We start from the raw sequence: 23749 nt of genomic DNA on the forward strand, positions 1-23749 counted from the left end.
AAGTTGTCTTTCTCATTCTTCTGCTCGACCAGAATTTGGCTAGTAGAGGTATCGCGCTTATCAATCTGTTTCACCACATCGCTCCGTCACACATCACTTCCGATCTAGACCCTCGCTCTCCAGGTCCTCGTCCCTCCGCTCTTTTGTACCGCCGCCTATTGTGTTCTTTGTGGTCCGTCCCTCTTACCGTTTCTAATGAGCTGCTCCATTCGTTTCTATTTATAAACCGCTCCCTCGCGGACTTGCTTGATTTCCACCCATCTGCCGAGTGCCGCGCTGGTTCCGCTGCACTGCATACATACACGCAGAAATGCAGTGCGCTTGCTGCCAGATGCGGTTATGAACGCATGTCTCGGTGTTTGTGTTTGACGTTTCTATTGCCAAGTGTACACAGATCTGCACCGAACATGCCTGCCAAAACAACAATAGGACTATGTCATCTGCTCAAGGAACTCTTCAAATCCTTCTGGCTCCTTTTGCACTTTGCTCAAGATGTTTTCGCTCAATATCCGGATGAGCTCCAATAGCTCATTCCGGTCTTTCACCACAAGCTTGTCGAGCTCCAACATATTCAACACAACTTCCTTTGCATTGCTTAACTGGTCAAGCTGCTGGAATGTTTTATAGGCTTCAATCTCCCCTTCTATTGAGGAATAGCTTTTCTTGCTTACCACTATCAACTTGCAGCCCAACTCTCTTGCAATCTTAATCAATGCCTCGCTGTTCCTGTTTCTTTCAATAATAACATATTTTATATAATGAACCTGATCATTTTTCTTGATGAAAAAATCTTTGAAACTTTTGTTCCTTATCTTTGTGGCTTCTTTTTTAATATCTAGTTTCGAATTTTTCAAAAATAACGGATCAGAAACATTGACAACTTGTTCCTTTTCTGGTATAATAGACATTTTATTTTTATAATATGCTCTTTTATAAGTCAGCACAGGGTTTTTTTTATCAACTTTCAAAAACAATGATTTAGTTAATGGATCTACTTTAATTAGACTTTTCAATAATTCCTTGAAATTATACACATTGAATTTAACTCCAAAATCACTTATCAATAATCCAAATTCACATTTGTTATTGCTCTTATTAATTTCTTTGATGATTTTTTTATTAATTTCCCTAATTCCAAAAATCTCCCTTTGCAATCTATAGTGTATCTCTTTAATGAATAAATACTCACAAAATGGTCTGTTCATAGACATTACTTTTGTACAATACCTACCATCACCTTTTTTATAAAGTAGATCAAAGACTGCAAGTGGATTAACCTTACTTGTCCTTGAATAGATATTTCTAAAAATATCCTGCTTTAGTATATCTAAAACTCGAAATATTTGGACAACATTATTCTCATTCACATTTGTACTCACATCTTCATTCATTTTTATGGAAAATACTTTTTCTTCACTCTCTTTAATTGTTATCTCCAATAGTTCCATTATTTCCAATAACAATTTATAATCAATCTCCTTCCAATAATATTCGAAATTAACATCAAAATGTTTCAATAATGGGAAGTCATTAAACTGAATTTGATTCTCACAATATAATCTTTCTCCAACCTCCTTTAAAACTTGATTAAAGTATATTCCCATTGACCCAAAATTATTAAATACAATTGAATCCTCAATTAAAAATTGAAATACTATATCATTATTCTTAGTAGTAATGGTGGTACCAGTGGTACTAGCAGTGGTACTAGCAGTATTACTTGTATCACCATCATTATTATTTAATTTGCTATGACTATTATGATCAATACCCATCCTATTTCCCTTTACCTCATTTCTCGCCATCTCATTTCTCTTTACCCCTTCTTTTTCTTGTAAACTCCTTACTGTTTTTTGCCTAACACTTTCAACTCTCTGCTTAAGATTTTCAATGCTCTCCTTATTCATTTGAAGATATGAATTAACTTCTCGGTTAAACCTTCTGAGATGTATTATAGGATCAACTGGATAAAAATCCATCAAATCTCTTTCAAATCTTTTAAAATCATATTCAACGTTTTCATAAACTTGACTTTTGTAACGCTTCAATTCTCTTGGTCGCAAACATTCTCTTATATTCTCTTTTATTACTATCCCCAATAGTTTTGCTCCTGCTTTGAAAACCATCGCCTTTTATTTCCAGTTCATCTCTCCAATTTGCCCTCGTTTCTCCAATAAAAATTCAGAAATTCAAAATTTACTGCAATAAATATCCCCCTCCGAATGAATCGAACCCACTACAAATCCAATCTAACAAAAACATGATACCAATCTAAATCTCTATTTCACATTCAATATATAATATATCAAGAAAAAAAAAATCAATGAGGCAAAATCGCAATAAAAAAAATGAATTAATTAAAATTTAATAACTTGAATAAAAAAACGCAACAAAATAAAACAAAAAAAATAAAAAAAATAATAATTTTTAACATTACTACATATCAATAGCATCTTTGAAACTTAATACATTGTTTATTCTCATCCCGTTTATATCGGAATGAAAGTAATCCTCAATATCAATATCACCTAATGACAAAATAGCCTTGTTAACTTCTTCAACGTGCTGATTGTCTTCTGCACTGTCTAATTGAAAATTCATGTTATCATCTTCAATTTCTCCCTCAAAATCAATATCCATATCCACCGTAGAAACAACTTCATTTTTAATATCATTCTTTAATTTTAAATCAGCATCGTCTTTGGATGCTACTAAAATCAACTCCCTTGACCTTATACTTGGAATTAAATCAGGTATCAAACTCAATATCTTAGAAGGCAACATAATCCCCAACAAATTGTTCATTGTTGAAAATTTAATAGCTTCTTTAATAGACCTAGTTGCTGGATCTTCAAACACCTCTTCTTCGATTTGATTTCCATGTGCTGTCGTAAGCTTGAATTCCTTTTCAGTTGGATTATATCTAATCCCTCCCATATTAAACAACACCGGGAAATTTGGTTGTTTCCAATTAAATATTGTACAAACAGTTGGATTGTAGGACGAAAAAATAATAGATCTCGCCTTATTAGTAAATACATTTGTGGCTTCCTTTTCTCCTAATCTTACATGTTCAAATATTATAGTTAAAATAGAATCAATAAAGTTGTTCAAATTAACATCGTTGACTTTATTCACATAATTTTGTTGAAAACTTGGAATTGGTGAACTAATAGAGTATATTTTAACAAAATTTTTAATTTCAAAAATAGTTGGATAAATAATTTCAAGATTAAGTGAGATTTCATTAGATAATTTCTCAAGAATAAATTCCAATGGTAAATAACAATTTTCAATAATTTTTTGAATCTCTTTGATAACATATAATGAATTTGGTGTTTTTGAAAAATTAGATAATAATTTGCCAACTTCTTCAAGGTTATAATGATTTTTAGTAAGTTTCAATAAATCTGAATAATTTAAATTGATAAGATTGATTTCAATGCCATTTTCAGCAGAAATAGTATTTCTAGGACAGATAACAGGCCTTCCATCATTTAATAAACAAACGTTTAATTTTAAAAAATAGCCAGATAATGAAGATGCAGTAACAAATGACAAAAAAGATGTTGTCGTTAAACTCTTTGTCGTTGTAGAAAAATTACTTATTGTAGCACTAATGCTATTATTGTTATTTGCATTATTATCTGTTGTTTTCCAATAAGTATCATATTTAGTAATTTCTAAAGGCACGCCAGGGTATGGGTAAATTATTTGATACCTAAAATTAATTTCACCAATATTTTTCAATCTAGAATCAAATAACGGCAATATAATTTCACCTGTTCCATCTAAATTTATTGAACTATTGTTAGAATTGAGAAATAAGTTTGATAATGCGGTTGTTTTTGCTATCAATTTGGTTCCAAAAGTTGGAAATAATTCAAAATCAATAGAAAAATGTTCATCGATATCGTCGATTTGGAATAAAACAAATTTATCGTTATCACTTATTGGCCATAATAAATTTCTTGGGATTAAATCCGTTGCCTTTGAACTTAGAGTTATTCTACCTGGAATTAAACTTATATCAGGAACACTTAAATATGAATCAAAATTAAAATTACTGTTAAATAGTAAATCATATTGTCTTTTTTTGAAAAATTTAATTGAATCTTTATTTGGAGGAAAAATTAATTGCAAAAAGATTTTCTTTTCAAGGAAATTGTGACCATATTTACGCAAGGGAATAATTGGTGGGGGTAAAGATAAATCAGGAATTGAATCGAAATTTATAGGTAGTTGCATTAAGTTATCCTTTGGAGTTAAAAAATTTGATGTTGAGCTTGGTACTGAATTTGGTGACTTAACAAAATCATTTTTATTTTCGGCATTTTTTGTCATTTTAACATAATCTGCGATTGTTATTGGTTTATTTTTTGGGGTGGGTATATTTGAAGGGGAAGATGTTGTGTTTGGATTTATATTTATTGGAGGCGGCATATTTGAAGCATCTAACAAGACGTTAAAAACTTTAACATGGCCTTCCCAAGCAGCATAATAAAGGGGAGTATAACCATCATGATCTTTAAGTGAGATTGAAGCACCATTTTTGATCAATTTTTTTGCGGTTCTAGCATGTCCATAGCTGGCAGCATAGAAGATGGGAGTCCATTTATTAAAAGAGTCAAATTGATTTGGGAGTGAACCGGCCGAGGAAATTAATAAATCGACAATTTGATAGTGACCTTTAATAGCTAGGGTATGTAAAGGAAATAAACCTTGAACATTTTTTGAATGTTTAGAGATAATAGAGGAGTAATTTTCATCTAATAGCATTTTAATAATTTCGTAGTTGCCAAATTCACAAGCATAATTTAGAGCTAAATATTTCGGTATATCGATTTCGTCTTGAGGTTTTAGTTTTCCATCCACACTTTTAATTGAAGGCTGAGGTTTGTTTTGAGATTCTTGAGATTTTTCTTGAGATTTTTCTAGAGGTTTTTCTTGAAAGATTTCTTGATTATGTTTATTCAAGGAGAAATCTAGAATTAATTTCATGCAATTTAAATGGTTATTAGCTATTGTCAATAGTAGAGGAGTTAAAGAATTGTGATCAGTGATTGAACAATTTGGGTAATTTTGTAATAACGTTGGGATTAGATCGATTCTACCATATTGACAAGCATAATGTAGAGGAATTTTGCCATTACTATCAGTCATTTTTAGTAGATTTAAGAGAGAGCCGTTTTGAGACTTAGCTTTATTTAAGATTATATTTAGTAGGAATAATCTTGATTTATCAGGATTGAAATCCTTAAATTTTATGCAGCTTGATATTTGATGTAAGAAGTTTTTATTTGTGATTGTATCGATATAGTTGAAATTAAAGTCAATAAAATTTTGAAAGAAGTTATAAAATTCTTGCAAATATAAATCCAAGACAGAAGTTGAAATGGATAAGAAAAAGATTTTTGTTAAATTTTCAGGTTTATTATAGTTTGATAGTTTATTGAGCCAGTTTTTAAGATGAATTTGTTCGTTATTATTGGAAAGGGATATATTTACAAATTCTGAATATAATTCATCAGTTTCTCTATTATTATCATCGTTGCTAATGAAGTTGTTTTCATTGTTTTTATTGATGATGTTGTTGTTGTTGAATAGTAGTGTGTTATTGGATTGATTAGGTTGAGTTGTGAATAATAGGTTTTCACCATCAGAATAAGCTTCTAGTTCTAGTAGAGAGTTTGCTACCAAGTCACTGAGCTGATTGATTTCATCTCGATGAAAAACTGGTTGAACATTTATGGTGGTTGAGATATAGATTTCCTGTAGATGAGATTTTGATCTTTTATCCCATTTTTTCAAGATTTTTCTAAAGCCAGTTTCGTTTAGTTCAACAAATTGAGACAAACGATCTAAATCTCTATTAAATTTTTGAAAGTTTCTTACCAAGTTTTTAAAGGAGATTGATTTTGAGGTGTTATCAATTGGTAATGGGTCATTATTGTTTAATAAATTTGAGGTATTTTTGTTATTGTTAATAGTGTTATTGTTATCGTTATAGTTATCGTTATTATTTTTGTTGTTGTTGTTATTATTATTGCTATTGTTTGTTGATATATTGTTATTTAGTAATAAATTATTCTTTTCAGATAATAAGATATCCAATTTTAGTTTTAAATCAGCTTCTTTTTCGATATAAAAACTGTTAACTTTTTCCAATTCTCTTTCAATTCTGAAAAAGAAACTGGCGTTATTTTCTTGTAAGATTTTCCCAACTTCGTTATTATTGAAATCGATTTTACCATTTTTGTCTAAAAATTGAGTTTGGGTGAAATTGACAGTAGCTAGGGACTTGATTAGCTTTTTAAGAGCTTTATAATTCATAAAATAAGGAAGATATTCAGGTAATTCCAATTTCCTTGATTCCAAGTACTTTCCATATTTCATTTTGTAAAAAAATAAAGTGGTAAATTGGTAAAATTAGAAATTGTGATATGGTTCGATAGACTGGATATTAAATATTTAATATTAAATAATATAAATGAAGATTTGTGTAATGATAGGAGAAGACCAAATAGTGTGTTATAGGACAAACTAAGTTATGAATTGCAAGTTATGTTGAGATGAATAGCAGAGAATAATATAGGATTTTGATCTAAAATATATCAAACATACAAAGAAAACCGAAGCAGAAGGCAGCTGGAAGCAAATACCCGAGAGAGCAAAAGAAAAAAGGATATAAATGCAGCAAGTGGAAACAGCAAAGAGTCGATAGGCGGATTCTCCTGAGAAGAGTGTCAATTGGGTAACAGAGGCGATATGATGGAGGAGACTGAGAAGAAGCAACGCAGCAACAGGGAGGTAACACAGAGGAAACAGAAACACCAGAGGAGCACGTGGAGCAGCGCGCAGCAGGCGCAGAAGAAACCAGGGAGCAGGAGCTGGGGCAGGAGGCGGCGTACTGGAAACAGGCAGCAGTGTCGGCAGAGGCAGCACAGGAAGCACGTTTTTGGGCCCAAGAGAAGGAAAGAGAGTCTGCGGAAGCCGGCGGGACAACGCGTCTGGGCGCGTTGAAATTACAGAATATGCGGACAGAGAGCACACGTGTGCGCTACTGGCAAACTACGAGTGCTGATTGGCCAGTGGTCAACATGTGGCTTACGTTAGCGCCGGATTGAGAAGGAGCGCAGGGGCAGCAGAGGCAGCAGAGGCAGTTGGTGGTGTGGAAAAGCAGGATTCGCTAATTGGTTTTCTGGATGAGTCGAGCAGAGGAAGGAGGTGTGTGTGATTGGGCGTAGATTGGAAATAGAGTGTTTATTGCGTTCTATGATGGGACTATATAAGATCAATGGAGTGGAATTAGACGTGGTTGGTGATGTGGTGGATTAAACCTCTTTTGTTGAGCTGCTTGATGACCAAACCCGTCAAAATTGGTGCTATCAAGGTGCAAAGAACCACTGCCCAGATGACAATAACGTAAAGATCTGAGCCTGAACCGTCCTCACCAGTATTGCTGTTATTTTCAGCGTGGGAATTGAAGATTCCCTTTGATTCAGCTAAGGAAGAGATTAGGAAACCAATTTCGCCACGAGGGATCATTGCAAGACCAACTAGCAAGGCAGGGAGATTGCTATTATTTCTTCTTAAATGTCTCTTTGATTTTGAGCTAAATATGACAGAGACTCTTCTAATGACCCAAAAACCGCAAGCTAGTTTTGCCAATGTCATTAGTAGAAAGTATACCACACCTCTCCAAAGTAGACTTGGTGTGAATAATTGTCTGAGAGGAATCGAGAAACCGATACTAGCAAAGAAGAGTGGTTTTAGTATTCTATTTAGTGCTTGGTGGAAATATGCATGATAAATGGCAGCACCTGAGAATTCAGTTTCATCGATTTCGAGCTCATCATCACTGTCTTCGTCGTCTTCGTCGTCTTCATCTGTTTCATTGTTATTATCTGGAGTATTATTGTTGTCTTTATTATTTTCTTTTTGAATATTGTCATTATTTTGATCAGCTAGGGTGATAGTGCTGAAGTGCTTATTATCATCGAATTGGATCTGGACATTATCTCTGTTTATTGCGTAATTTATTTGATCATCATTGTCATTAGGAGTAGTGTTATTATTATTGTTATTATTGTTATTAATGGTGTTATCAATATTGGGAAGAATATTTTCAATTGGAACTCTGGTCTTATTTGTTAAAGATGTTATATTTGTGATGTTGGTTATACTTGTTTGATTTGTGATTTGTCTTTTAATTTCTGAAAAGTTTGAGTTTGAATTTGACCTTGACCTGAAAGAATTGATATCGATATGATGAGGCAATTCGTTATCCCACCAAGAGATGGCAGCACCACAAAGGTAAACAGCAGTTATTGGGCTTGTGCCAGCATAACTGAAGCCAGTTATCATTGCAATTAATAATAGTAAATGAACTGTTAAGTAATAATATTTTTGGTTAAATAAGAAATTTAGGAAAATGGCCAATTTCAATTTCTTTGAATTGTTGTTATTGTTGTTATTGTTGTTATTGTTATTATTGTTGTTATTGGTGATGGTCGTATTAATTTGAGAATTGTTTGATCTGAATTGATTTAGAAATAAAGTTAATGGTTTAACTATAAATCTACATGTTAGAATAGTTATAATTATAGAACCTAAGGAAACAAAAACAGGTCTAATAACTGAAATTGAATTGAATTTTCCATCACCAATATGGGAAATGATTTGAATCATAATTAAACCGACACTGTCATTTATCATTGCAGCAGTGGATAAGATGACGCCGGATTTTGAAAGACTTAAGTCTGAGTTATCTAGAATGGTGAAGACTGCACCAAGACTAGTTGAGGATAAAGCAGCACCAGCACTAAAAGAGGCGATTGGAGAAGCATTGGCAAAGGCCATTAAAGTGAAACTTAAAGCGAAAGGGAGTGAGATGCCAGTTAGGGCAACAATTAAAGAGATGGATAAATATTTTCTCAACAATTTAATACTTGTCAATAGGCCTCCATGGTAGACCATTAATAATAGACCTAGATAGCCCAAGTCTACAAAGATCTTTTCAGTTGATAAGCCTAGCCATTTTGTTAAAGGAGTGCCATAGATCATGCCTATGATTATCTGGATGACTAAACCACAAAAGATCTTTGCATCGACAATATGATTTAATATATTTAGTAGGATGAAAAAGGAAGATAGAATCAAGATCGTGACAATTCCTGGTTCGTGATAAGCCAAGTATTTTAGATTTTGGATGGTTTCAGAAACTGGGTCAGTTGAAGCCATAATGTATAAGATAAGATAAGATAAGATAAGGAAAAAAAAATATAATATAGTGGGATGGGATATAATATAGAGGAATTGAATATAATATAGTATAGGATCGGGGATACTGTAGAGGAATTAGTTCAATTGAGAATCATTAGTTGGATGCAGCCGATTGAGTTGATAGAGAAGAAATAAACAGCGGATTTGGGTCTATTTATATTGTTGGGAAAGACGAAGAAAAGGACGAGGAGGCAACTGGAAAAGGCGAGTGCGGATTGGCGAAAAGCAGAAGGAGAACCAGGCTAATTGATAACGGAAGATGGCAGACCAAGATCATTGAGAAACAAAACCAACAGAATCCAGAAAGCTGGAGAAAGTGGGTCTTTTCGGGCTCGATTTAGACCGCTGCTTATACACGTTCCGTGTAGCGCAGGTCTCATCTCTGCTATTGGGCTTGTTGTGCAGGCTACTGCGGCACGCTTACGCATTGAGACACACAAACATGGGCACTCAGTAAAATGAGTGATAAGGGTCTCTATGTTTGCTGTGGTGTTGTCTGTGGCTGCAAGAGCTGTCCTTCTACAATTGTCTTCAGAACGCTCACTGTTGAGCAATGTGGTGATCTTGCTAATCTCAATTCTTTTTTCGTTCTGACACATCGAGCGCATTGTTCCATCCAGCAGTGGAGCTGTGAGAGGGTCGAGAACAAACGCCAGAAGGCACACCCGCAGCAGCAGGATCCAAGCCAGGGATCAGTACCCCGCTGAACTCTTGGCTGGCCATCAGGTGGTGTCGAACAGGAACGTTGGGCACACAGCCAGTGCTGCTTGAAATTACCCACCACGAGCGCTGTCCCGCCGGGTGTCCGTGCTGTGATTGGCCAGAGTCAAGTCACGCTTACTAGACCAGGGCTCACACCCCGTTGCGAGCCCGCTGCTGAGTCAGCAATCCACTGCGGTGGAGCGTGCGCGTGCTATTTTTACGCTGGACAACGAGGACTGTGCTGGAGCTGGTGAAGATGATCTGGTTTATTCTGGTTAATCTGCTGTGTTCTGATCTGGTATATGCTGGTTAATCTGATTCCTTCTTCTGCCTGCAACAAACCAGACACCTTTTTCACCTCGGCATCCTTCCTCTGTGTGGTTATGGTTAGCATCTTGCTCCTCTACTAATCCTCCATCAACAACCCACCTGTTCTCTCAGTTTAAATTTAGATTCAAATCAAAAGTCCCTCTTTAAATTTCAGCATTCTCCAGCTTTTTCTCTGTTTTGAAAAGCTATTTCTCGCTGTCTCTTTGGATTCCAGCACAAAGCTTTTGATTTTGAGACTCTCCTATCCACCACCTAGAGTCTGTCGTTCTTTATTGAATATCTAGCATCCTTTATCATCTACCTGTTATTCATTATTCATTATCCAATATTTAATATCTCGTTCCTCCATCGAGCTATTTCCATACTCTCTCCCTTCTATTACTACTATATTTATCTCTATCTAAATCCAATCGATTTTAAATTTTCAAAATTCCACATTTTCATAACCCCAGAATTTCATATTATATTTTTCACCATCCAAAATGAACTCTCTTTTCAGGTATGTCTTATTTTTATTCTTATCCTTTCTTATTAAAAATTCCTTTATCTTGGCTTGGATTAATTTGCTTCGGTTTTTTCAATTGGTCAGTTCAATTCATTGTCCATCAACTTGACTCAATTTCATTTACATTACCATTCTATTATTCTACTCTATTATTCTATTATAATATCATACTATTATATCACTATATCATCATCTTATTTCACCCTTATTCTATCTAATCAGTTAACCGGTAATTTTTCATTTCTCTTGTTCATCCTGCTTCTATTAAAAAATATCTTAATTTCAAATTAATCTTAATTTTAAAATTTAAACTAAAAATAAATTCAAAGTCTATTAAAATGCTTCCATTTACGAAATTCTTAATTTACTAACTAAAGTTTTTGTCTTTTTATCTCCCTTAATTATTATTATTATTATTATTACTATTATTATTACTATTATTATTATTATTATTATTATTATTATAATATTCTATACTATTCTATAATATAATATAATATAATATAATACAATACAATACAATACAATACAATACAATACAATACAATACAATACAATATACTAAACTATACTGTCTATTATATTAAGTTATACTATACTATACGATACTATACCATATTATAATATAATATAATATAATATAATATATTATAATATATTATAATAAATTATAATTTTTTATTGGCTTTCACTTCTTCCTTGTTTTTGTTTGTTTTTTCCAGTTTTAAATCAAAAGTTTTCCCCGAAACTATACCAAAACTTAAATTATCTCTCATGCTCTTCCTAATAATCCTAATTCTATCAATCAAATACTTTCTATCAAATCTACACTTCGACTACATACCGAACTTGGACAACGTCCCAAACACTTTCTACTACGATTTAGCCAATTACCAAGGAAGCCCCGATGGTTGGCAAAGATACGAAAAGGTCCTATTCTGTGTCCCCCTCAGAGATGCTGAATCTCATCTACCCATGTTTTTTGGCCATATGAAAAACCTAACCTATCCTCACAACCTAATTGATCTAGCCTTCCTAGTCTCGGACTCAAAGGACGACACAATGGGCTCCCTAAGAAGTCACTTACAAGAAATCCAAAATGACCCAAATCCAAACCTACATTTCGGCGAAATCGAAATCTACGAAAAGGACTTTGGTCAAATCATTGGCCAGGGCTTTAGTGATCGTCATGGTTTTGCTGCCCAAGGTCCTCGTAGAAAGTTAATGGCTAGAGCAAGAAATTGGCTATGGACTGTAGCAATAAAACCATATCACTCCTGGGTATACTGGAGAGACGCTGACGTCGAAACTGTTCCTTCAACTATCATAGAAGACCTAATGCATCATGATAAAGATGTCATTGTCCCCAACGTTTGGAGACCTCTCCCGGATTGGTTGGGCAATCAACAGCCCTACGACTTAAACTCATGGCAAGAAAGTGATGGTGGCCTCCAATTAGCCAACACCCTAGATGAAGACGCTGTCATAGTAGAAGGTTATCTTGAATATGCCACCTGGAGACCTCACTTGGCCTACCTAAGAGACCCATATGGCGATCCAGAAGTCGAAATGCCCCTAGATGGTATTGGCGGTGTATCAATTCTATCAAAGGCAAAAGTCTTTAGAACTGGAACTCACTTTCCTGCCTTCTCCTTTGAAAAACATGCTGAAACTGAAGCCTTTGGTAAAATGTGCAAGCGAATGAGCTACTCCGTTGTTGGCTTGCCTCACTATGTTATTTGGCACATCTATGAGCCTTCAACTGACGATTTGAAACATATGGAATGGATGGCTCAAGAAGAAGCAAGACAAAAAGAAGAAGAAAAATTAAGAAAGATTTATCAAAAATCTTGGAACCAAGGCTTTGAAGACGTTCAGGATATTTGGAAAGAGGACAGAATTAATATCCTAAAAAATACTGATATGAGTAAACATCGTAAAATTGTTGTTGATTGGTCTGGTATCGATGAATTTGATCCAATTGAGGAAGAAGTCAAAATTGTTGATACAAATTCAAAACAAGACAAAGAAAAAGAAAAAGAAAAAGAAATGGAAATAGAAAAGGAAAAGGAAAAAGACAAAGACAAAGACAAAAAAGACGAAAAAGATAAAGGCAAAAAAGAAATCGATACTTCAGACTCTCAACAGTCTTCTGATAAAGATAAAAAATCAAAAAAAAATCAAGATCAGCTGAATAAACAACATGTAAATGACAATGATAAAGTTTTAGCAGACTTTGATTCTTAATACTAATCTTCATAATTATCAAATAATAAAATTAACAAAAAAAAAAGAACAAAATAGGCGAACAAAAAGCAGAAAAAATTGTATATTAGTTATTTTTATTTTTATTTTTATTTTTATTTTTATTTTTATTTTTATTTTACTCTTATTTTTATTTATCTATAAATTTATTTATTTACCTGTTTAAAAATTACAATTTTTCTTAGGATGGTTTAAATTTTTTAAAATTTTCTATATCAATAGAAAAAATTATATTTTTAAATTTTGATTATTACAATTAATATTTTTATTTTACTTTTTTATTTGTTTATCTTTTTAATTAACTTATTTATCTATCTATATATATCTATATATATATATTTGGCTTTATTTATAGATTGGCTTTTCCCATAATTTTTTTGAACTTACATTATTGTTTGCTTTAGTTGTTTACTATATTATTTTTTTACTCTCATCAGCTGCAAGTGGTTCCTGGCATCTAATCCTACAGTTTCTCTGCTAAACAGGTGTTGTCTCTTCAATAAATAACATTGCAATTGCAGATATTCTCTCCATCTGCCTCAAACACCCTTATCGTTCTTGTAGCAACAAAATCTCTGGTTTTTCTCTGTCCGGGAATCGAACAGCAAACCTTTTTCTCTCCCTCCGCTCTCTTTGGTGCTTTTTTTGCAAATGTGAAAAGGAAAACTGGAAATAGCTTCACCAGTTCCAAACACTAAAAGCACTCAGGGAAATGTCTCTTAAATGGACAAACTCAATAGCCAACACCAACGACATCGATCCTACGTTTTTTAATGACTACAAAACCACAGTAAAGACTTTGCCCTATGAAGACTTACTAACGTCCTACCAACCAAACGTGTCCTACCACTACAATCCTGATGCCAGTAATTACCATTATGGTGTTGGGCATCCAATGAAGCCATTTAGATTGAAATTAACTGACCATCTCATTATTTCTTATCAATTATACAAAAAAATGGATTGCTATCTTCCTAGACCTGCAACTAAAGAGGAGTTGCTAGAATTTCATGATGAGGATTTTATCAATTTTTTAGCCACGATAACACCAGAAAACTCCAACAAATATGCTCAGCTATTGAAAAAATTTAACATTGGTGATGATTGCCCAGTATTTGATGGAATATATGATTATTGTAAATTATACGCTGGCGGTTCATTGGATGCTACAAGAAAACTAATATCAGGCATGAGTGATATCGCTATAAACTGGTCTGGTGGTTTGCATCATGGCAAAAAAAGAGAGCCTTCAGGCTTTTGCTATGTTAATGATATTGTTCTTTCCATTTTAAATTTATTGCGGTACTATCCAAGAGTTCTTTACATTGATATTGATTTGCATCATGGTGATGGTGTGCAGGAAGCATTCTATACCACTGATCGCGTAATGACCTGCTCTTTTCATAAATATGATGGAATGGAGTTTTTCCCAGGCACTGGAAATTATGATGAAGTAGGTATTGGAAGAGGGAAACACTACGCTATAAACGTTCCTCTAAGAGATGGAATCGATGATGATACATATGTCAAATTATTTAAATCAATTATTGAACCTGTAATTTCCACTTTTCAGCCAAGTGTCATTGTTCAGCAATGTGGAGCTGACTCTCTAGGACATGACAGATTGGGTCGTTTTAATCTTAATATTAAAGGCCATGGTGAATGTGTGAAATTCGTTAAATCTTTTGGTTTGCCGATGCTAGTAGTGGGTGGTGGTGGTTATACTCCCAAAAACGTAAGCAGATTATGGTGTTATGAAACCAGTATAATGAATGATGTTCAACTAGATAATAAATTGCCCAATAACCTTCCATTTAGAGTTTTTTTCAATCCAGATTGCACTTTACATCCAAATTTAGATGGAAAATTTGAAAACAAAAACAACAAGAAATATCTCGATAGTATAAGAATTCAAATATTGGAAAACTTGCGCTTTCTCAATGGTGCTCCCAGCGTTAGAATGGATGAAATACCACCAGATTTAAGTAAACTAACTGAAGAAGAAGAAAAAGCTATCCATGATTTGAATGAAGAAATGGAAAATGAAGATGATCGTTATCTCAAAATGCAAAAAGACGACATTAGAATGGGAGAGCTAGAAGACTGATTATATTATATCTATACCTGCCATGCCATATTTGTTATTGTACTTTTATTGTACTTTTATTGTTATTGCAATTTTTTTTTATATTATTTTAATTTTTCATATTCGATTTAAATGGCTGAGTTTTAATGTATGTTGTATTTTTAGCGCTGATCTATTCAAATGTATCTGATCAACAAAAGTGATAATGATTGAAACTATCCACGAGTCTTTTCTGCTTATTGATTCGATAGGACTCGTAGCTTCAATTCTATTCAGTTCAAGTGATGATAAATATCGCCAGAATGAGATAAACCAGTTTTTGATTCATTCTAGCAAAAACATTGAGAATTACTCCAAACGAATCAACCATGCTGGAGAAAGGATATTAATTCAATTGATCTCCACCAATCCATTGAATTCAGAACTGTTTTCTCGTCTTCAATTGAGGTATGTATTGATATTTGCTCTTTTGATAATTCATAACTCGATGAGCTGCAGTCCTTCTAACATTGTCGATCGTTGGTATTCAATTTCCCATGCAATCTACAAATCAGAATACTCAAATCTAGCATTGAAACTGGTTTATCCGAGAGAAATATTAGCTTCCAATTGATTCCAAGTGCTTCATATTTCACTGATAATGATACTGCTCAGGTAAATAAGTTGGACATTAGGCTTAAAAACAAAAATTCGTTCTCAGATTCAATCAAGTCTGTTCATCAACTTGAAAACTCATTAAGTCGCTCAGAAACGATTAATGTCCATGAAGAAAAGTTGTCGCTTTTGGTGTCTTTGCTTCCCTTGCCCCAGGAGAGCAAAATTGGTGATTCAATAGAGGATATTATTGAAATCTGCAAAAAATACAACAGCATTCGAGAAATTGTTCACCATTTCAAACACAACTCCTAGTTTTTTAAAGTTTGTCTATATTTACTCTGGAAAGGAATTTGACTTCCATTAACGAAAGGATAAGTGCACCATATTCTTTTTATATCTTTTGCTGCTTTCAATACAATAATTGAATATATATTCAATTGTATCCTGCCTATTTTTTATTTTTATTGCTATTACTCTTGCTCCTAAATGGTTGTGGTCTTTCATTGATTTGTATTTTCTTTAATATTTGTGTGCTACTAATCCTCTCCTTTTGTCAACTTATCTTTTACAATACACTATATTTAAGGGACACTCTTTGCTAATAATATAATATTTGGTTTGTCTTTCATTTTAAAACAGCAAAAACAAAAGTATGTCTAAATTCAAATTACGTTTTTGGTTAGCCATAATCTATAATCTTGAAATTTTGCTATTTTGGCTTAAGCTGCAATAAAAGTTCTGTTCTTCTTGATTTGATACCTTTCAATTTTGCTACTACTTTTTTATTTTATTTTATTTTATTTTATTTTATTTTATTTTATTTTATTTTATTTTATTTTTTTATTTTTTTATTTTTTTATTTTTTTATTTTTTTATTTTTTTTTTGAATATTTAAAATTGAAATATAATATATAACTATATATATAAGTTTATTTAGCATATTATCTTTTTCTTACTTGTTTTTTGCTTTGTAGAATTAATTTATATATATTCTTTTTATTATTTTTTCAGTCAAAGCAGATCTCCATTTTGCACTACCAAATTCTAACACATCAACTTTTTTCCATTGTTTGGTTTTAATATATGTGAAAAATAAATTTGATAAATCCTTTAATAAAACTACAACCAAACAGCCTAGCAAATTTCTAACAAATGAAGATTCATCCGGTGTTTCAGAATACTTTGCTAAAAATGAATTTAGATTTGGTATAAAAGCCAATAAATTATCGGAAACAAATCTTCCAAAATAAGGCCATAAAAATGTTGTTCCCAATGTTAGAAATTTTGAATTGTACCTAAAGACGTTAGAATAATCGTTATTTGAAACACAGACCAATTCTCTTTTAAATCTTTGCCATCTTATCGATAATAAGGGATTGAACAAGAGAAACTTTATTTTCATCATTATTTTTCCATATATAATCGTTAAAAAGTTTGGGCGATTTCCAGAATTCTCAACCAGTTTTTGATATTTTTGTTTAATTTCTTCTTTAAAGTTTTTTTCAATCTCTTCTTTGTTAATTAAATATTGCGTTTCTTCTTCTCTTTCTCTTTCAACTTCCCGTATTGAATCAACTGAAATCCTATCAGCTATGAAACATGGTCTTACTGAATTGACCCATTTATAATATACTCTATTAAAAGTATATTTGAAAAAAATATTATATGCATATCTTAGTGGTGTGAAAAAAAATAAAAATCTTAATGGTGATTTTTCTTTGAAGGTTTGTTTAATTGATTTGAACCAATTTACATTTTTATTGACATTGATAAAGGGGTTCACATAGGAATTATATGGATAATATTGGGTATTATTAAGAAAAATAAAAGGAAAAAAATGAAGAAATACTTCCTGGGTGAGTGATGTTGGATATGCTCTAAGTGTTAGCATATATATTGGGATGGTGTTCACAAGATACACTTTACTAAAAGGAACTAAATTCTTATCAAGAGAATCAGCAAAATTCCTGTAAAATGGAGAAAAAGGAACATTAAATATTTTTAATTTTATGCTTTCAGGAACTAACCTATCTAAAGTAGAATACCCACTTATAGAAAGAATGAAAGTTACTCCTAAATAAATTCCACCCACTATCGAAGTTGTTGTAATGATTAAAGAAAAGTTTTTTATTAATTTTCGGATATGCTGAGTTAGGCTGGATTTTAAAGATACTAGTCGACTTGAAGGAATTGTAATAAAAATAGGATCTTTGCACTGAGGACATCTTATATCAACGATTGTTTGAGGTTTTTGAGTTGAGAGACTATCCAAACCAAGTATTCTTAAAAAAAAGGATCCCAAACTGAAATTCAAAGTGGTGGTTTGGTTATTTCCATTTGGCTGATCGCCCTGGATGATATCTTGAAGATTTGCTTCGATATTTATTTCAAATTCGTTTTCATTTTCTTCATCTTCCATATTTCCAGCATTATCGTTTCTATTGGCATTAGCATTATTATTTCTATTGTTGTCGTTGTTGTCAGGATCTTGTCTCAATTTTAGATCCATCTCGCTGAACCAGTCCAAAAGACATCTTCTATGAGCAACTAAAGAACAACCACAAGGATGAACCCAATCATGGGCATCGCTTCTGGTTCCCATAGGAGGTGGTTCATCACCACTACACAAACAGATCCAGCATCTTCTGTCGGTTTCAGATTCATTGTGGTGCGTTGAAACAGAGGGGGTAGATTCGAGAATTGAGCTTGAGTTGTTGTTTGAAGCAAAGGGAGATGGCATGATAACAAAACAAAACTATCGAGCTATAAATAATGCAATATTCCAAGGTATAAGAATGCAATTATATAAGGATGTATTATTCCTTAAAAGAGTAGAGCTTTGGAGAAAAAAGATGCATTTACACTCCAAAAATGGGACGTTTTGGAGAAATCAAGCCAAATGACGGTGTAAAACCCCGCACAATAGCAAAGAGCTACAAAAATACAATATCAAGGCTTTATTCAAATATATACTTTTTTATATAAAGCAAGGCAAAAGGAAACAAAGAAAAAAGAAGATTAACGACCAAACAAACCAAACAAACCACTGCGTTTAACAGGCTTGGATTCCTTTGCAACTGAAGCAGGAGAGGCAGGAGAGACAGGAGAAGCAACAGGTTGGGACTTTTTGGTGGCAAGCTTTGTTGGAAGACCAAACTGATCGAAATTGATTTCCTGTTTCTTGTTGTCTCTGATCATTGATTTTTCATTGTTGGTGATATAGTTAAAGGCAATATCAAACAAAACTGGTTTGACAGAAACAGGAACAACGTTATTTTCCAATGTTGCAATGTGGTTCAAGTGGTTTTGGGGATTTTCCCAGTCAAGGTTGAAATCAGTGACATTGTCAATAACTAAATTATTTGCCGAGGCAGCTTTAACGCTATTTTGAGCCTCAAATTCAACAGCAATGCTTATTTTCAAAACCAATTCATTGTATTTCTTAAGCAAGTCTTCAAAGTTGATTTTGGTCAATATATTTGCGGGAAACTCGATTAGTTTGTCCTTTGCCTTTAGTGAATTAAGAATTTGGATTGATTTATTTAGAATTACTAAACTTTCTTTATATTTATGAATTGAGTTGTAAAATAAAACAATGTAGTAGTTTTTGCTACCTTCAAAATATGATTGCAAAGCTTCTAGTGAATAAAATAATGATTCGTCCGAGTAGACACCTGGTAACTCTTGCAATTGTTTGACGGTATTTAAAATCAAGCAATAAACTCTTGTAATATCTTTAATTATTTTTAAATTTGCTTTCAATTGAGAGCCTGATAATAAAGAACCATTATTATTGGTGTTGTCAAACAATTTAGAATTAAACTCGTTGACAAGAGATAAGTCTCTTCTAATTCTTAAAAAATATAGATTATAATTGAGATACGTCAATAAAACTTGATTATTCTGGTATTCTTCAGAATTGATATCATCATCAGCATTTTTATTTGATCTGTTCAAATCTTGTTGATGAATCTCTAAACAGTCTTGCCAGTTGATCAAAACTTCGTCAAAAGAATCCGATACAGAATCATTAATTTTGCTAGAATTCTTGTTGATGTGATTTAATAATCTTGGAATTTCTTCATTATAAATATGAGCAGTATAGTCTCTCCAGGTAACATCAACAGTTAAATTTTCGTTTTCTTCATCTGCAGAGCTCATGACAAATGTTTGATCTATTTTATAAATCTTTGAAATAACTGGGTTAAATGATGATGATTTATCATCAAGGATCAATGAACAACTTTTTTTCGATGTTTTATTTAAATCGGGAGATGATACATTTGAAATTTGGAAAATAGATAATTTTAAATTAGGATCAACAATGGTATCAATAATTTCTTTATAAAGATGGTTAATGGAGCCAGTAGTATCCTTGCTATTAATACTCTTTTTGTTATTCAATTGATAGTTTTCAAGGAACTGTAAAGTGCATCTCGCAAATGAAAAAAATTTAACTGCTAATTTCCAGTTTTTCCTCTTTACAGCAAATATACCGTTAATTAAAGAATTATAAATATATATTTCAAAAGAAAAAAAGATATCTTCTTTGTATTTAGATTCAATTAATAAGGCGATCAATCTGTTTGAATATTTAAGCGTTTTTTTCAATTTAGATATGATAAAAGTTTCTTTTGGCTTGGACGAAACGACTTCCAAAATTGCATTAGCTTCTAGATAGTGCAAAAAGTCTCTTTCAGCCAAATAAAGATAAACTAGACCATATCTAGAATCGTTATTAAACTGCTCAGCTGTAATCTGTGAGGTTTTCTCCTTAGTTTTGTAGTTTCGGGTATCTTTGACAGCGAGGTTCAAACTTTTCTTGAGCTTAGCTATTCTCCTGTTGACCCTTACTCTGTAGGAATGGAAATCGTCCACAGATTGAAGAAACAACGCACTTCTGGCACCAAAGGTTAGCTCAAGAGGTGATTCCATCTTCCACAGCTTCGCTTTGTGAGGAAATGAATAAAAGGTGTCTTTTTGTGACTTTCGCAAACCTCTTTTCTTCCGGGACAATAATTGCACTTCGTGTAAATATCAGTACGAGTTCTAAAACAGCAATTTATTCGATGCGTAAGAAATGTGCATAATATTGCAGAGATACACAGCTCAACACTTTTACGTAATCAGTAAACTGTTTTAATAAATATCAATTGAGCTGATATTCAGTTCCAATTCGGACTTCTTCTGCTGATTATATTCAAGTAACACTACCATTTTATTGGGCTGCTGGCAATACTGGCTTTTGGATAATTGCAACCAGTTTCTGTTGGCTGGACTACTTCATAGGAATTACAAAATTATTTTTCTCGCTTACCTAAGCTTAACAAAACTTTAATGCTAGATGGTATTAAAGGACGAGTAGAAATATAAATTGGTTGCAATGAATATAGACAGGAACAGAAGCAAAAGCATTTAAAGTAGAATATAAATAAAAGCAACTTGAAATTTTAGATTTTTTGAGCCCGCAAGACATTTTTAGCTGTTGAAATAACCGATTCAGATATTGAACTTATGAGAACAAATATATACAAGAAAATCTCACTTATTCATGAAATAACTCTTTTCCAATAAATCTTTAGCTTGATTTATTTTTGTTGCTAAATATGGACTACCACCTCTATCCGGATGGTTTTTTATAATGCACTTTCGATGTTTGGCCTTTAGCATATTCTTATCCAATGAAAGAATTTCTGACCTTGAGATATCCAATATCAACAATGCTTCATTTTCTGTCATTCTTGAATCAAACCCACCAGAATAAGGAGGATTTTTGAACCTTTTTAGTAGATCCAGATCTATTTTCACATCTTTAAACATATCACTTCGATCAGCAAAGGAATTTTTCTGTTTTTTAGGATCATCAAACACTAGTTTTATGTTATTAAGTCTTGCTATATCTATTGGAGTCAATTTGGCATATCTTTCCATTGCTCTTATTGTTGCTTTGCCCTATACAAACCCATATTATTGTAATGGTTAATAAATGCATCAGGCAAAACCAAAGTTGCTTAAAATGAGAAGAAACAATCTTACATACAGTGATAGCAGCACAAGTTATCACTACACCTATAACTAGTGGCACCACCTTCTAACAGTTAGTTTAAAAACCTGCAAAAAAAAGAATATAACTAGTTTGTATCTGTCTTCACATACCATTATTTAAATATTTGAATATTTATCACAAAGAAATCCAGAGATTGCTAAATTGAAGTTAATTTAGAAAGAAACTAAATACATCGATATTGTGAACCAAATAATAAAACTATAAATGCCGATTTATAATTTTTAAAGTTCGAAAGAAAGTTTCAAAGGTCAATCCCACTTTCGGACTAATAATTATAAATAAGGAAATACTTAATATCACTATATAATATATAATTATAAGACCTTTAACAAAACGACTGCACAGGATCTTAAATGCTGAGTTTTTACCATGAAAAGTATTAAAAAAAGGGAGAATTAAAAGAAAAGAAACCAAGAAAAAAAAGAATTAGAAAAAAAACAAGAAAAAGAAATTAAACCACATCACAAAATTAAACCCAATAAATAAATCAACAGCACGAAATTCAAACTTATACTATTTCACCAGAACTCAATAGTCCTTGAGTCTCAACATTCTCACTACTAATATCTGGACTATGATACATTGATCTTAAATTTACTAACTGGTTGGCCAATGCATTTTGTAATCTTGCATTTTCCAATAATTGATCATATATCTTAATGTTCACCGGAAAATTTAAACCATTGTCTAAAAATGTATTATTATGAATAGACTTGTTTTTTATTGGAAAAACCCATTCAATCCAACTATTTCCCATAACTTGTTTAATATTCCTACTTTTGGATTCTAAATCAAATATATTTCCAAACTTTTTAGAACTTGGTTGGTTTGAATATTTATAATTCTTATCATTAACCTTATTCAAATTAATCCTGTATCTTTCTGATTCAAATGATTCAATTGTTGTTTGGTTTTTTGAACACTGGTAAATTGTAAAAAGATCAAACACAAACACCGATATGCAAAAAATCAAACTTATTATCATCAAAAACAATTGATTTAAATTGAAATATTTGCTTTTATAGTTTTCTTTAAAAAAGAAATCAAATAAAATATACCCACAAACAATAAAACAATAAAAAGTCAACAATACAATATACGATAATAATTGTATAAAATATTTGGAATTTTTGAAACCAATGCATGATGCAAACCAAGGACAATGATGGTCCATTTTTAATATGCATTTTTGACATGTTGAACAATGATGACATCTATCAGGTTTCCAAATCTTACAACGGTTGCAAAATCTGAAATTCCCAGAATTTTTCACAGTAAATGTATGCAACACCAAATATTTTGGAGGTTGAACAATAGTTCCATTCTCTAGACCATGACTTATTGATTCGTCTGTGAGGTCTGTAAGCGCCAAATCTGGAGCTTGTGATAACGGATCATAGATATTTTCAGAAGCTGTTGAATTATAACGAATTTTCAACTCAGGAAAATCCAAGGGTGACCCAGGACCAACACTAACAACCAAATAATAGCATAGCACACACATAGATCCAAAAAACAGGCCCATAAAAGATATCAAATAACGAAGAAATCCAGAAAAAAAAGTGAAAGGAATCTGATAACTAACAGTGTAAGTCGCCCATATTATTAAAGAATTGCAAAACACTTTGGGAAAAAGACTTGAAAAAGCAATGCAGAACTTTTCAACTTGCAAGCACACCCTCATTTTGCCAACACGATTGTATATCCACTTGCTTAGCTTTTCTGATAGCAGCAAAATCTACTTCATTAAAATTCTCACAATCAGTTGCTCGTCCTCAGATCGATTAACAAGTTCTGAATCCGGCAAAACATCAATAAAACACCGGAATCACGTGCATAAAATTATATTAGGTTCAAAATTGGAGCTCCGATTTGGTCGGAGCTTGCTGATTTTGGAGATTTAGAGAAAGAA

The 23749-nt window shown here is 32.5% G+C and overlaps 12 protein-coding genes across 12 annotated transcripts; 3 read left to right on the plus strand and 9 right to left on the minus strand.

Annotated features, from left to right (window-relative positions):
- Positions 1 to 126: 126 nt before the first annotated feature.
- Positions 127 to 2126, minus strand: ASCRUDRAFT_77290 (uncharacterized protein; the record flags this gene model as incomplete). The annotated part of the gene is made up of 1 exon (XM_020193806.1): positions 127 to 2126. A coding segment is annotated over one exon (1690 nt), but the record flags the coding sequence as incomplete, so codon positions are not given.
- Positions 2127 to 2371: 245 nt separating this feature from the next.
- Positions 2372 to 6396, minus strand: ASCRUDRAFT_60984 (ankyrin; the record flags this gene model as incomplete). The annotated part of the gene is made up of 3 exons (XM_020191265.1): positions 2372 to 2511; positions 2656 to 4257; positions 4294 to 6396. The coding sequence occupies 3 exons, from the start codon at positions 6394 to 6396 to the stop codon at positions 2437 to 2439; spliced, it is 3780 nt and encodes a 1259-aa protein (XP_020045514.1). The 3' UTR covers positions 2372 to 2436.
- A 948-nt stretch (positions 6397 to 7344) lies between these two features.
- ASCRUDRAFT_27489 (cation:proton antiporter) lies at positions 7345 to 9198 on the minus strand (the record flags this gene model as incomplete). The annotated part of the gene is made up of 3 exons (XM_020190005.1): positions 7345 to 7874; positions 8187 to 8451; positions 8575 to 9198. Coding segments are annotated over 3 exons (1419 nt in total), but the record flags the coding sequence as incomplete, so codon positions are not given.
- A 187-nt stretch (positions 9199 to 9385) lies between these two features.
- ASCRUDRAFT_113725 (uncharacterized protein) lies at positions 9386 to 10004 on the minus strand. Its single transcript, XM_020188795.1, has one exon. It carries the CDS (start codon positions 9891 to 9893, stop codon positions 9528 to 9530), a length of 366 nt encoding a protein of 121 aa, XP_020045516.1. The 5' UTR covers positions 9894 to 10004; the 3' UTR covers positions 9386 to 9527.
- A 200-nt stretch (positions 10005 to 10204) lies between these two features.
- ASCRUDRAFT_82213 (uncharacterized protein) lies at positions 10205 to 10381 on the minus strand (the record flags this gene model as incomplete). The annotated part of the gene is made up of 1 exon (XM_020194697.1): positions 10205 to 10381. The coding sequence occupies one exon, from the start codon at positions 10379 to 10381 to the stop codon at positions 10205 to 10207; it is 177 nt and encodes a 58-aa protein (XP_020045517.1).
- Positions 10382 to 10799: 418 nt separating this feature from the next.
- On the plus strand, positions 10800 to 13069 carry ASCRUDRAFT_82214 (ANP1/MMN9/VAN1 family protein; the record flags this gene model as incomplete). Its single annotated transcript, XM_020194698.1, has 2 exons — positions 10800 to 10816; positions 11545 to 13069. 2 exons carry the CDS (start codon positions 10800 to 10802, stop codon positions 13067 to 13069), a joined length of 1542 nt encoding a protein of 513 aa, XP_020045518.1.
- A 721-nt stretch (positions 13070 to 13790) lies between these two features.
- HOS2 (histone deacetylase HOS2) lies at positions 13791 to 15599 on the plus strand. Its single transcript, XM_020193807.1, has one exon. The coding sequence runs from the start codon at positions 13800 to 13802 to the stop codon at positions 15192 to 15194; it is 1395 nt and encodes a 464-aa protein (XP_020045519.1). The 5' UTR covers positions 13791 to 13799; the 3' UTR covers positions 15195 to 15599.
- ASCRUDRAFT_71931 (uncharacterized protein) lies at positions 15379 to 16082 on the plus strand (the record flags this gene model as incomplete). Its single annotated transcript, XM_020192007.1, has 2 exons — positions 15379 to 15620; positions 15743 to 16082. 2 exons carry the CDS (start codon positions 15379 to 15381, stop codon positions 16080 to 16082), a joined length of 582 nt encoding a protein of 193 aa, XP_020045520.1.
- Positions 16083 to 16746: 664 nt separating this feature from the next.
- On the minus strand, positions 16747 to 18510 carry ASCRUDRAFT_9611 (uncharacterized protein; the record flags this gene model as incomplete). The annotated part of the gene is made up of 1 exon (XM_020195195.1): positions 16747 to 18510. One exon carries the CDS (start codon positions 18508 to 18510, stop codon positions 16747 to 16749), a length of 1764 nt encoding a protein of 587 aa, XP_020045521.1.
- Positions 18511 to 18983: 473 nt separating this feature from the next.
- On the minus strand, positions 18984 to 20705 carry SRP68 (signal recognition particle subunit SRP68; the record flags this gene model as incomplete). Its single annotated transcript, XM_020189534.1, has 1 exon — positions 18984 to 20705. A coding segment is annotated over one exon (1722 nt), but the record flags the coding sequence as incomplete, so codon positions are not given.
- Positions 20706 to 21311: 606 nt separating this feature from the next.
- Positions 21312 to 21929, minus strand: MDJ2 (Mdj2p; the record flags this gene model as incomplete). The annotated part of the gene is made up of 3 exons (XM_020192008.1): positions 21312 to 21722; positions 21811 to 21858; positions 21927 to 21929. The coding sequence occupies 3 exons, from the start codon at positions 21927 to 21929 to the stop codon at positions 21312 to 21314; spliced, it is 462 nt and encodes a 153-aa protein (XP_020045523.1).
- Positions 21930 to 22345: 416 nt separating this feature from the next.
- Positions 22346 to 23341, minus strand: PFA3 (palmitoyltransferase PFA3; the record flags this gene model as incomplete). Its single annotated transcript, XM_020195196.1, has 1 exon — positions 22346 to 23341. The coding sequence occupies one exon, from the start codon at positions 23339 to 23341 to the stop codon at positions 22346 to 22348; it is 996 nt and encodes a 331-aa protein (XP_020045524.1).
- Between the last annotated feature and the right edge of the window lie 408 nt (positions 23342 to 23749).

The sequence above is a fragment of the Ascoidea rubescens genome, assembly GCF_001661345.1.
Source record: "Ascoidea rubescens DSM 1968 unplaced genomic scaffold ASCRUscaffold_13, whole genome shotgun sequence".
NCBI classification, from domain to species: Eukaryota; Fungi; Ascomycota; class Saccharomycetes; order Ascoideales; family Ascoideaceae; genus Ascoidea; species Ascoidea rubescens.